Source organism: Psittacula echo, assembly GCF_963264785.1.
Source record: "Psittacula echo genome assembly, chromosome: Z".
NCBI classification, from domain to species: domain Eukaryota; kingdom Metazoa; phylum Chordata; class Aves; order Psittaciformes; family Psittacidae; genus Psittacula; species Psittacula echo.
The window spans coordinates 26,300,375-26,314,621 of record NC_137742.1 but is presented as its reverse complement, the minus strand read 5'-3'; the positions used below and the strand labels follow the sequence as shown (position 1 = coordinate 26,314,621).

Genomic DNA, 14,247 nt, shown 5'->3' with positions numbered 1-14,247 from the left:
CGTTTGAAGGCATTCTGTGCTCCAAGGTTGTATGTAGTCAGACTTCACCAGCTTTGTCTTGCACTTGCTGGTTGCCTTGTGGCCTCAAAACCCTTCATTTTGTAGGCATAGCATTCACCTTACTGCAGTCCATTACAGAGCGACAGTCCAGCTGATTCCTAGGAAGAAGCTCATTCTTTTGTCATGTGTCATAGTGACGACTTTGGTTTCCCTGGAATACGATCAGTAAAAAATTACTGAAATGAAACCTATTAACAAAAATCTGTTTTCATAGAATCCCAAATGGGACTGCGTGTATGTAGATACTAGATACTTTACATACATGTATATATGTAGATATATGTAGATACTTTATCTACAGCTCACTTGCAAGCATTAATGTTTGATAAAGTGTAGTTAATTAAGACAGGGAATGTATATCTAAGTAGAATTGTTCTGTACAAGGAAGTTTAATAAAAGTGGAGTTGAATCTCAATATGTATTAAAATGTAATTTGCCATTGTTGACTCTCAACTCTGGCACCATGAATGCCCTTTTCTCATTTTTAACTTCAGCTGCTTCAACAGCTAAACAAGGAGAAGGGTTTCTTAGATCACTTCACACTAAGTAAGTACTGTGTTGGTATAGCTGTGAAGTTTTTGTCATATAGACATCACATGTTGCAGACTTCTGCGAAGCCTTAGGTCATTTCAGCCCCTAGGTGGTCATTGTCTTAAAATAACCTGTGTCATAGTTTAATGATACAATTAGGTGGAAGGTACTTAAAACCATTATCCTGAACATAAAAACACCTGTCTGTTCATACAGCAGCAGAGCTTGTCTAGGTCACTTAGTGAAGGTGCTGGCTCAAAGAACAAATGCATTTCTGCACTTTGCAGCAGGCAGAGAGAAGGGCAAGTGGAGTGAAGAGAGAATTGTCACTGAAGTCCCGTGTCTTCATGTGCAGCTTGCTAATACTTGGTTTTTTATAGCTGAGATTCTCTGTGACAGAAGTGAAGTAGACCCCTATGTTGCTGCTTTTATTGTGCTAAGAGGTGTCAATAGCGCGTGTGACATTTCAACCCTCTTCTGCATCGATGGTTGTTTTTTTTAAACTTCTCCTGTTACCACAATTGCAATTACAAAAAAACCCAGGTAGTAATTTAGGAAAGTTCAAACTTTACCAGAGTGTGGATGTTTCTAGTAATCTTAGGGGTCTCCCTGTTTTCCAGTATTGACTAGAAAATGAAAAAATACGTCTTAGGAAGCTTTCTTATATTTATCAAAGGAAGGCAGGAATTTGGATTTGTATCCTTTGTTGTGCTTTATGGGGCATACACACAAGTTCTGAAATGAGTGGTTTCGCTGACCTCATATAATAGTGCTAAGATATGTAGATGCATTAAGTGCTTTTTACTTACAAGTACAGTTTTATGTTCTCGGTGATTCTTAGAGGAGAATATGATTTATCTGAGAGAAATGTTCTGAGTTTCATCAGACTTTCATGCAACATGTGGGCATTTTGCTTTAAGAGTTTTCCTGCTTAAGTTGATTTAGGGCTTATTTAAGTACTAGTTAAGAGGGCACAAAGAGTTTGAAGAGTCTTTTATTCAGAATCTTTATCATCTCCCAGTTCTTCCCTTAACCTTACCTTCTAGTAGAATAAGATGTTTCCCTGAACATAAATAAAAAAATCATTGCTGCAAGGAGCAGCTTGTGCACTCTGTTATACATACTTTATTGTGGTCCACAAGGACAGAAAACGTCCTCTGAGGTGGCAGAATCACTGCTGAACCACTGGTTATTGCTGAACAAAGGTAGAAATTTATGTTAATTTTTTAAGTCTGGCAGAGCTAACTTCTGTGCCAGGTAGCATGAAGGTAGTAGGTGTAATGTTTCTTAATACTATTGTACCTTTTTCTGATCTAAGAACTAAATATATTTGAAATAAACTGTGAAGTTGTAATGCCAGTGGGTTTTTTTTTTTGGTAGAAATTCAGTAGTTAACCTGTAACGTCTGCCAATGAGAAGATGCTAGTATTGAGCTAAGAATGGAGCACCGAAAAGGCAGATATTTAAGACATCTGCCAATACCCATATTAATAAATATTTGAATATGCAATATGTATGAAAGCATCTATGACAGCTTCTTGTCGATTTGATTTTTTTTTTTTTTTTTTTTTTTTTTTAACTGAGCAACACTTACTGGGTGGGGTTTTATTTTTGCTTTATTACATGGAAGACAAAAGAGCTTTGCATGTAAAGATTTTTTTTTTAATTTTTATTTTCAAATTAGAATGCATGCACTGCTAAATACATGATGCATTTTATATAATTTATAAGCTTTCACTCAAAAAATATTCAGTAGTATGTTAAATATCTGTATCCTGTTACTGCTGTAGAAAAAGTATTAATTGCTGCAGCTGTGGAAACATCATTTTTTCATTTTGAGTCTGAAAATGTTTTATTTTTCTAACATGATTTCTTCCTTCACCATATACCTGTTAGTACTTGAATTTTCACGTTCAGTACTTTCACTTGTGAATACAGGGTTTACCTGAAAGTTACAAAACTATATAAAAGTCAGCTTATTGATGGGGGTATTGAGAGGGTATAGATTTATTGTTTAAATCTGATGATGATTTGTTTAAAAATGCTCAGTTTAGGTATTACTTTAACAGTTGCAAAAGTTTGTTGTATAAACATAACTAAATTAATTTGCTTTTGCTTCTACAGTCCATACAGTGACACTGTTTCTTAATATCTTTGGATGTTTGGCCTGGTTTTATGTTGATTCTACGCGAGGAGTTGATTTTGGACTGAGTATTCTCTGGTTCTTGCTTTTTACCCCTTGTTCTTTTGTCTGCTGGTACAGACCACTTTATGGAGCTTTCAGGTAACAACTTTAGCTTGACTTAGAATACTTAAAAACTTGTCAACATGCATTAGCATTCCAGAATTTGTTTGATGATCATTATGATAACACTTGAATATGCTTTCATTAGAAGCAAGTAATGTGTTTGCCATTAATTCAGTTGTTCTATTTGAAACATAGATGGTGATAGTTAAGAATATAAGGGATTATCCATTAAAGTATTTATAGCTTCTACCATTGACAAAATATTTGTAGGAAATATTTAACTTCGTATTGGTGTGATAACAGTTTTAAGGAAAATTCTCATTAAATCTCCTTACCACTTCACACCAAGAATTTTAGTAGGTTAATAGTTAAGAGGGTCATAAATTTTTGGCTTCCTGAACAAATTTCATAAAATTTTACACTTAAAAATCTCACATTAAGTGACCTACAGTGTCTGTAACTGAAGTAGACTGAGATTCCTAAGAACGAGTAGAGCAGATATAATCAAACTACTAATACTAATTTTTCCTAGCTTTTAGTAGTCTCTGCAGGCTTCACAAGCGTGAGGTTTTGTAGCTTTATGTTTAAGAAAATAATGCAAAAATAAACTTTTTTTTTTCCTTTTTTTTCTTTGGTGAATATAAGCATGTAGAGATTCTAAATCCTTAGTCTTATATTTCTTTTGGGTTTGTTTTTTTTTTTTCCACATTGAAGTGATTCAGGATATCCTCAGTTAAAATGCACTTATTCTTGTAAAGAAAGATTGATGGCCAGAAATTGAAGTGAAGTGTGACCTTGAGACTAAATGAGATGTTTCTTTTTGCTAACCCAGGAGGTACCCATACACCTTTGAGGAGCCATATAGTTTAACTTGCATTTGCTCTCTAGTAAATGCGTAGCTTTTCTTAGTGAATATTGATTGTTGGGAAAAGGAAAGCAGTAACTTGCATATACAACTTGAGTCAGTTGCTCAGACGAAAATTGAAATAGTTATTAACTGGTTGAATAAATAGAAATTAACAGGAAGAGCTGTTAATGGCAAAACTTGATTCTGTGACTTAACAGAGTGATTTCTTAGAATTCTAGTAACCAGCATATCATACGATCATTAGTTTTGATAGTAATAAGTTGAAGTCTTTGAGATTTTTGCCTGTACACACACGCCCATATATACATATGTTTACTTCCAGTCTTTGTCAGGCTGGACTTCTGATAATTGTAACAACAAACCTATTTTGTATATTTTGCTTTTAAGCAGCAGCTGCTTCAGTATTCGGGTCTGCACTATGTTGCAGTAATTCCATATTAGAGGTAATTTCCTTTTACAAGAAAAATATTTCTTCTAATCCTGCCAGCACTGTGAACTTCAGTTCAGAAGTGGAGAAGAATTCTGTTCTTCATGCACTGTAGCAAAATTTCTATAGCTAGTACAAGAGGCTCTCCTGTGTGCTGGACAGAACACGAAGTAAGGAATAGTATCTTGCTGCTATTCTCATCTCTGTTAGAGGTGCAGATGGCAAAAATACTATCTTAAAGGAGTATCTCTTGTAAATAAACACTCTGCAAAACCACAGAATTACTTGTACTTCAAGTCACTGCCAATAAATGAAAGCACTTTCCCTGTAGGTAATACAGAAGAAAATTCTAGATTTGTACAACAGTATTTGCAAAAGGCCATTAATTTACTGGCTGGTTTAATCTTTCCCCCCCCCCCCCTCTTTCAGGAGTGACAGTTCATTCAGGTTCTTTGTGTTCTTCTTTGTATATATCTGTCAGTTTGCTGTACATGTACTTCAAGCTGCAGGATTTCAAAGATGGGGAAACTGGTGAGTATTCTGTTTGCTGAATTGGTTGTACTGCCTGTAAGACAACACTCATATTTGATACAGCAACTGCAATAGAGTCCCTGTGGGTTGGTTGGGGGTTTTTTGTTGGGTTTTTTTGGTTGTTTTTTTTTTTTTAATCTTGTGCTTACTGGACTTGCTGTGCATTTAGCACTCACAAAAAGCATTTTTGGAGTTTTCTTAACTAGGAAAAGTGATGAAACCTAAGTGAGTGAGGTACTTTTGTTATTAGGCTGGTCAAAATTTTATCCTTCAATGTAACAGATTTATATAATTCTTCCTCTATTTTGGTGGTGTGTGGAGATACTACTACTCCATATTAAAGATAAAAACATAAGCAAAACTTAGAAAATGAAAATAATCTAGACAGTATACTGTTTGCATATCATTATTTTGTCTCTTTAAATATTTCTAGTTATATTAATATACTTACTACTTACTAAGGAATTGATTGCTAAAATTTGAAGAATGAGACAACAGTGTACCTGGGTGAATGCAGTGGTATATCTTTGATAGTTATTGAAAAGCTCATTTGTTTCAGTCAGCTCCTTATTCTGAAACAGTTGATTTTTCTTCTTGATGCTTCTAAGTGTATAAGCTTTTACATGAAGATTTTATATATATTACCTATCTATACCTATATATCTTCTATATGAGTCTTAAAGATCTGCTATTTAGATCTTACAAGGAAAAAAGCTGTTGGGAATTGGTCACAGTCCTTGGAGGAAAAAAACAAATCAAACAACACTTGAATTAACTAAAAGCATGGTTGTAGTAACCAGCTGGTAGCATGGAGAGCTATGACTGGCGGTAGTGTCACAGGGTAATACTTCTCTGCTAACCTCCAAACATACATAAGGCAGAAAAATAGCATTGCTTTAGAACTGTACTGTAAGGAAAGATACTGGTTTATTATTTTTGCTCTCAAATCCACTATTTTGTTTTTTATGGATGCATTGATTAACATTAACAAAACAAGAAAGCCTTTTAGAGTACCAGCTCTCCATGTATTTGGAGTGTGCTTTTAGGGATACTTGGGGAAGGGGAATGGAAAGCAGCCATATCATCAAAAAATGCTAGCTGCAGTTTGGATTTGGAGTTTTGTGGTAGAGACCAGTTGGACATAGGGGATATCAAAGGAGTTTCAAACAGGTAGAGAGAAGTTTTAAGGTTATTTGAGCTTACAGAAATTAGTCTTTTTTATTTCTTTTTGCTTGTGTGTGTGTGTGTAAGAATCATTTCCATATTAATGTTTTATTTTTCTCAAGACAGCCTGCTTGTTGGGGTTTCAAGTTTGAAATTTGTTTGGAGTAGATAACTGATAGAGGAATCTTTTCTATTAGTTAAGCCACTGCTATCTACTTCAGAAAATTATCATATTAACCTCAATTGAGAGAGCATCACTGTGTGGGTACAGTTAAATGAGTCTTCCCACATAGAAGCTCTGTGTGGCATGTTTTTGTTTAATGTTTAAAGAACTTAGAAGCTATAAAAGATAGGGACATTTTCACTTCCACAAAATCTTGTAGTCTTAAATCAGTGAAATGACAGTATGACAAAAAAATGCTAAAATGTTGATGAACGGCTCTTAGTTTCTTTGTAATTCTGCTCAAGGATAATCATCTTTACTATAATTTTTCATGTAGTTGGGAAAAATGGAAACTAAGCCTTAAAAGCATATTATAGAACTGAAGTATGGTTATGGAAAATCCCCATGACATTTTCTTCACAAATATTCAAAGTTGATCAGAACCAGGAGGTTATAAAGCTTCCCTTGATGTGGATACCTGTGGCTGAGTGGTTCATGTGCTGTACTAATAAAGTTTGTGCTTTCTTTTTTTAATTCAGTGGGTGGATTTCATCTCTTACTGGTCTGAATAAGAGTATTCCTGTTGGCATTATGATGATAATCATAGCTGCACTTTTCACAGCATCTGCTGTTATCTCATTAGTTATGTTTAAAAAGGTAAGTTACGTACCCTCTTCTGTTTCCTGTGTTTGATCTGGATTTTGTTTTCCTTCAAATCCTGAGAGATTCTCTGTCACAAAGTAATGGGGGTGAAATTATATTCTTGGGGTTTGCCTTACCTAGTAACAGCTGCATTTTTTTGCTTATGTTGTTGTGGAGTTACGAAATACTGTTTGTACAATGCAGTACAATGTATTTTCTGCAAACTGAAATGGGGAAGGGTAGCTCTAAGTAAGAGAAACTCAGAGGGAGTTCTGAGTTTCCCTTTGTGTGGGAGGCAGGCCCACAATGAAGGGGTAGATGAATGCACTGGATGCTCCAGTTGCACCTGTAGAGGTCAAGTCGTGATTTCCAAATTTGTGGTAATTCATTAGGCTGAGTGAAGTGTGACTTCAGTGATTGCTAAATTTCAGCTCTGGCCAAATTAATTCCCATTAAAATCAATAGAAGAGGGAGATGCCTGGTACCTCAGAAAATTATTTTTATTTCTCTTCTTTTATTATTTTAAAATTTGTTGCCAGTTAATGGTTGCATAGAATGAAAGCTCAAAGATGCTTTTTTCTCTTGGTTGCTTTTTGAGAATTTGCATTCAGAAGACTTTAGTTTAGATACTAAAGTTCTAGTAAGTTTTTGATGTTGTTTACGTAAAATGTAACAGAATTCTGATGATGATGTTCTTGGCAATTCTGATTATTTAACCTCTGTAAGAGTTACACGTAAAGATTTTCACATAACCAAACTCTTTGGCCTATTTACAGCAAGCTGGAAATTTTAAGCATTGCTTGGAGATGTCCCTTCTCCTTATTTATTTTCTGCATAAATACTCAAGTTCAGCAGAAAGAAACAAGTGAGAAAAATGTGGTGGAGCTTTTTTCTTTTTACATGCTTCCTACCATATGCATGTGGATTTTTCTGAAAAACTTGCTTACTCAGACATTATAGCTTCTGATATATAGCATCCTGGTATAGCTTCACGGATGAGAAACAGTCATATTTATAACAAAGATAAAAGTTACAACTTTAATTTTCCTGCTGCAGTTGAATGAAAATGTCTTTGCAGTCTTATTCGACAACTTTATTGTGACTTGATTGAATATGAGTCAGAAATAGCATTTTAATTTTAATACTTATGTAACTGGAAATCAGTCAGGATTTGTTTTGGTTTTTTTTTTTGTTGTATGAAAGGTTATATACCATATTGTTCAGAGTGTTTGTAAGTCATTGTTTAATACCTCTGCTTATTATGCAGAGCTGTTGGTCACACTAGCTTAGCAGATACGTGTCTGCAATATGAGGATATTCTGTACAGTCTGATATTCAGTCATAACTTAGCTTGTTCTTGTCACTGTATCAGTCAGAGAAATTAAGATGTTTCTTAAAAATTTACCAAAATGTTACTGACATGGTGGATTCAAAACTACTTTTTTGGTTTTGATTCCTCCTGTTTTTTTAATATGCACACTTTTAATGAGTACAAGTTGTATACAGATTGAGACAGAATACAATTTTGCCAGCTGTGAACCCTATGTTACGCAAAGGATGGAGCTTGTTTGTGTATTTATATATGTTATTTCAAACAGGAGATACCACACACATTTTAGTAAATACCTATAAGACCTCTCTGAACTTGCAAAAAGTTACAGGTATTCCTGCAGTCAAACTGTGCATGCAGTGGGGCAGTTTGTTGTAGGTCAGTTTACTCATTTCCAGATCCTCCCAAATGCCTGAGCAAACCAGCTTTCCCAAACACATGTGTCTGCTTTGTGTTTAAGAATTTTTACCAGTCTACCAGGAAGTGGAAGGCTGGGCACTGTTTTTTCACTGCATTTCTACCTCCCTAGGTGCACGGTCTCTACCGCACAACCGGTGCCAGTTTTGAGAAAGCACAGCAAGAGTTTGCCACAGGAGTGATGTCCAACAAAACTGTACAGAGTGCTGCAGCCAATGCTGCATCGACAGCAGCAACCAGCGCAGCTCAGAACGCGTTCAAGGGTAACCGGATGTAGGGAAACAGAAGAAGTCATCACAGTTCTCTTTGATTGTACTTTATTTTCCAGTCACTTAATATATTCCCTAAAAGCCTAGGTCAAAATTCACACAGCATGTTTGCCTCTTTTGCAGCTGTGCATGGATAAAATGGTAAATATTTGGTTTATCTTATTCTAAATTTATTTATTTGAAAAAGATAACCATTCTTTGCCCTTCTTTAAGGTGTTATATTCTAGAATATAAAGCCTTCCATATTTTCTGGAGGATAAATAATTTCAACAATTGGCCTGAGAATGAATAACTATCAAATAACTATTAAGAATTTGGAAGGTTTTTTAATGGTTCACTCTAGTATTTTTTTTTACCTTCAGGAAAGCACTTTGGATCAATTATTTTACTTTGTCAGAACTGTTTTCCCTATTTCTACTGTTAAGAAGTGAGGTAGAATGAAAGATGTAGGAAGTGATGTTTGCCTACTGGTTTTGCAGTTTCAGCAGCTGCTGGAGGACAAATACAAGTAGGATAGATACTACAAATTCTTTTCTTGGGGATCTTTTAGGATAAGCCTTTTGATATAAACCTGTAAGTTTGCATGAATACTGTTGAGTTTTATCTGATCTTGTTTAAATAGTGTTTTGGTCCAGAATTTATCTGCACCACTTTATAATTATAGCGTTTGTTTGTATCTATTTTCATGGAGTATTCTCTACCTGTGAGAAATGACTGTGGTGCAGAAACATTCTCTGTAATAGAATGTGTAATGTAGTGTACAGTTTAAGGAAGTTAACTGATAGTTTCAGTCACAGAGCTAAATGATTATATATTTGCTATCTTTAATTTCAATATTCATGTCTTGGGGTGATAATTTTGCTGGGAAATAAACAAGCATTGACTTTTAGAACACTAGTTTCTTACCCCTTTTCGCTCTTCTACATGCAGTTGTGATTTTGTTGGATTGGGGATTTTTTTGGTTTATTTTCTTTTTGTTAAAGTGTATTTATGTTTAACAGTGGTACTAAATCTCTAGCCCAGCCATTTTTATTTACTGCTTGTCCAAAAACCTAACCATACAGTATTTAATATTCTAAAAGGAATTGTGTCTAAACCCAAGCTTTTTAAGCAATGGCATGTAAGAGATACTTGAATCACTTTAACATTATCTCAGCCATCTCTTGTGATGTGATTTAAGCTGGGAGAAAAAAACTTTTAAAGTATTTTGAATTGGAAAAGTGAAAAATACTCATCTTCAACAAAGTTAAATTTTAAACTTTAAACTTTTTTTAAATTTTAAACTTTTAAATTTTAAAGTTAAATTTTAACTCACTGAACTGGAGGCCTGCGAGGTTAAATTGGTGCTGTGGAACTGAACAATCCATAATGGTACATACCATGATCTTATTCTGGAATATAACCAGGTCTTAGTATAATGTCATGTTTCTCTCCTTTGAAGATTATTTATTGTGCTCATTGCTTCATGAGTCTTATGCACAAGATTTGGGCTGTTTTTTCAAACTTTATTTTAGAAAATGGAAACAGGAAGGACCACATCCCACAGCCTGTGTAAGTATCCACTGTGACTGAAATGATTTCAGCTCTGAAGGCGAATCACCTTTAGTAAGATGGCATAAAATTCTGAGGCCTTGCCGAAATGTGGACTTCCACATTTTCTTTTTCACTGCAGTGTATTCACAATAACAGAAGAGCATTACAAAAATAAAAAACCTAGCTTAATCCCTGGATCAGTATTGTACTGTGAGCATTAAGTCCCTATTAGTTTCCTTTTTTCTAATTTCTTTAAATCCAACTTGAATTTGAATGAATATCCTAGTTTCACCATGCTGAAATTCGTATCAATGAATATACTTGCTTCTAAATGTTCTCTGCATCATGAAGTTGAAAGCAATTTAAATATTCTGTGTAATAGGGGCGCTAAAATTTCATATCACTGGACATGCTAGCATTTAACTTCAATTTATGTGGAATATTATTAAAAGCTTTCCAGATAAAAGTCACCATTTTCCATTGAGATCAGGCATTATCTTTCTAGCAGCTGTATATCAAGATTGTTCATTTCATAGCCTTTTAAATTTAACTTGAACCTTGTATCTCAGAACCTCTACTATGGATAACTTTAAAATCTGAATTTAAGCAATTCTCTTCATATCTCTTGGATAGTAATTCCAGGGACATAATTCTTGCAATTTAACTTAGTTGAAGATTGCATAGTAACATACATTACCAGAATATATTCTGGGGAAAAAAAACCCCACCCCACATTAGGAATAAAACTTAAATTTGGCAGGTAGACTTTTCTCCAAATGTTTAAAGGCTCTTTGAGAAAACTTATTTAATGTTCTATGTGTATGGAGTGTTGGTTTGTAGTGTCATGGGTTGAATGTGCAGATTTAAATGTCCTAAGTGAAATTTAAGGTTCAGTTACACAAGAATTGTTTAAACCAGCTCTTGACACTTTGCAGCCTAAAAGGGAAGAAGTTTGTGTTTACCCTTGACAACAGAAGGCTGAGACTTGTTAAAATATTTTGTACCTAATGAAACTAGATTTTACAGTCTCTATTATCAGAGTATGGCACCCACATAAGTTGTAATTTTGTAATATTGTGGCAAATTTGAGTACAAAGTATTAAGTTTAAACACTGGAATGTCAGTAGTCATTGATCTGTAATTTAGGAGTTGGTTTTATTTATCTGAGGGCTGTTTGTATATTTTGTAAATTACTAACAACGCTCTGCCATCCTGGTGAATGTCATGGTTCTGTACAAATACACCACTTCTGTCCCTCTGTTGCATGTCTGAGTAGCTCAGAAGTTTTGTATATTTATTGTATTAAAACAGTGTCACAGAATAAAAAAGTTTTTTCCTGGGTGTTTGCTCTGTATAGTTTTGACCAACGTAGGGAGTTTTCTTCTAATGGTCAAGGGTAACATGCAGGGTGGATGATCTGTGTGAAAGTCTCATTTGGTTTTATAATCCAGTACATAAATGCTGTAATTCTGCTAAAATGGGAAAGCAAAACGTCCATTATCAAAATAATACATTAGGGTATTGAGAACCAGTGTACTCGACTTTCAAGACAGAAATTCCTGAACAGTTGCAGCCACTTTCTTCTGCTGTAAACTCAGGAGAACTAAAATATAAACATGTTCTGTCATTACTGAATGAAATTCTACAGGTATTAAGTGATTAAAACCCTATTGAAAGTAAAATGAAGTTGCTGAAAACAGCACTGCTTTGGTACTGTTTATTTTGCCAGTGTCTGCCTATGAATTGACATATCTGCATCACTGCTATGTCTTGCTTTTTCTTTTTTTTCTTAGGCACTGTCACAGTCTGTTGATTTCTTTTCAACGGTAATGCATGCCTCGAGTACTGAATTTATTACTGGGTTTTCTTTAAAGGGCAAACCGACTTTAGCTAGTCCACTGTGACATAGCTACATTTGGAAATGCACAGTACAAAGAACAGCACTTTGAGATACAGTCAGGATTATTTCAGGAGATAGCAGATGTGTGGTTTTGAAGACACTTGTACATGCATGAATCAGTAGTGAAATTCTTTGTCAGATTGGTCTGTTTCTTTTGAGGACAGATGTAGGACAGCAGTGGTAGCAGCCTAAAGGAACAGGTTTTGTACTTTCTTGGTAAGCACGATTGTGGAGCATGATCCAGTCATGTTTTATGGTTAGAAATATTACACAATTTTAGAGCTGTCGTGGAAAGGGGTAATCTATCTGGTTTGCTGAGGCTAGTTTTCCTCAAGAAGTTGCAAGCACCAAGGTGGGAAGGTATGCATACCTAAAGAAACCAGCACAGGGAAGAGAACTATGGTTAATACTACTCAGAGATAGGAAGGCATTTTTCTCAAGGAAAAAGGCTCACACCTGGAGCATTCTGGTTATGAATCAGAAGTAAGGCACAGTGAATCAGATAATGAAAACAAAAGTGTATTAGTTTTCACTCAGTTAACATTAATGTGTAAGAAGTAGTTTGTATTTTTTTCCCTACAATTTAAGTTTATGTCCACAAGTAGCTTTTGTGCTCGTCAGCAGAAAAATCGGAAAGGTGCCCATTTCTCACCTCAGCAGTAGCATTCTAACTTTATGATAGAATAAACCTATGTCACACTCCACTGAGGGGGGGAAAAAAAGAGTACTGATGGGAAGTTCAACTTGTGGATCACTCTGCTCTGTATTTTGTTCTAGAAAAAAAATAAATTCATTGTCCAGCTGTTTAATGGCGGCATATACAGTGTGTTTAAAATATGCTTTTTGCTGGATGGATAGTGATTACAGCAAACAACAGTGCTCACACTTGGTGCTGCGAAGTGACTATGTAATGTGTGTGTGTGTATAGACGTATCTATATAAGTCTGTACAGTCCTGCTTCAGTGAGTGTTCCTACACATTGCTGTTCCATTACTCAGAGGTGAAGGAGAGCACTTCAGCACAAGGGAGCTGCTGTACAAAGCGTTGGAAAGACCAGGTTTTACTTCTTTGTGCCCACGGTTTGGGAAGGGGAACTTTTCAGCTAGTGAGATGGGAAATTTCAGAGACTGATTTTTGTTAATGTAGTTGCTTATGTTACTAAGTGGCAGCATGTTTGGAACAGGGCTAATGTATGCTGGGTAACAACCTGCTACCTGTGACCAATGTGGTGATGCATTAGATTGCTAATGTAGTAGTGTGCTGGGTGGCACCTGTCCTCTAACTTCTTCTAGACTGCAGGTTTCTAAATGTTCTGAGTTTTAACCAAGAGCTAATTCTTGGAAGTTTAGAAACTGTTAGAAGTGGGAATAAACTATATATAAATTTAATAGAAAGGGACTGTAGCAACTGTGACACAAAAGTGACATATTAACTTCTATGAGATACTGAAAGCTTTATTTTGCTTAGAGAACAGTATGTGACCTCCCTGGAGTGTTTGTCAAGTCACAGGTGAAAGGCAAGAAACAATGTGGCAAACAGCATTTAAAATGTCTGTGTAATTAAGCAGTATTTGGTTTACAACCTTTGCTACCCTGTTTTATGAGACAGGACCTGCAGTGCTTTAGTTGCAAAATGAAAAACATTGGTCAGGCATACAATCAGTTCACAAGTCTCTTTAATGTATTGCGTTACACATAGCTAAACTTTCAGATCACATACTTTTGATCAGTAAGTGGTAATAACTGTTATAATCATATGGAAATCTGAACTAACAATATCAGTGGGCTGGGATCTTACATACTATTAATGCTACAATTAAACTACCTTGCTGTGGTTCAATTTGTCCAATATGTTTGAATTAAGGTAGTCAGACTCCTGTTAAAAGATTGAAAACTCACATTTTAATTGAAATTTAGATTTAAAAGTAACACATCAGGTACATCATTCGTGCTAACAAATGTACATAGTGGTGACTCAAGAACAGGAAAATAGTACCACAAACAAACCATGCTCAAAATCTACTCCAGGTGGACTGTGGTGGACTGCTGCAGCCGCTGTTGTGTACAGAGCGGCTGTGCTGTACATGTTGCTGCCATGCTCTGCTGGTGTTGGGCTCTGTCCTTTCCTTGAGGTGGGCACCAGCACCCACTGCTTTTGAGAAAGA

The 14,247-nt window shown here is 35.4% G+C and overlaps 1 protein-coding gene across 2 annotated transcripts in view; it reads left to right on the top strand.

Moving 5' to 3' along the window:
* The window catches only part of SCAMP1 (secretory carrier membrane protein 1), a 42,478-nt gene extending 30,781 nt beyond the window's left edge, over positions 1-11,697 (top strand). For both annotated transcript variants that reach the window (XM_080638626.1, XM_080638627.1), the window contains 4 exons: positions 2,716-2,875; positions 4,564-4,665; positions 6,532-6,649; positions 8,494-11,697. In XM_080638626.1, coding sequence (XP_080494752.1) covers positions 2,716-2,875; positions 4,564-4,665; positions 6,532-6,649; positions 8,494-8,658 — 545 coding nt within the window. In that variant the 3' untranslated portion in view covers positions 8,659-11,697. The remainder of the gene's footprint in view (positions 1-2,715; positions 2,876-4,563; positions 4,666-6,531; positions 6,650-8,493) is intronic.
* The last annotated feature ends 2,550 nt before the right edge of the window (positions 11,698-14,247 follow it).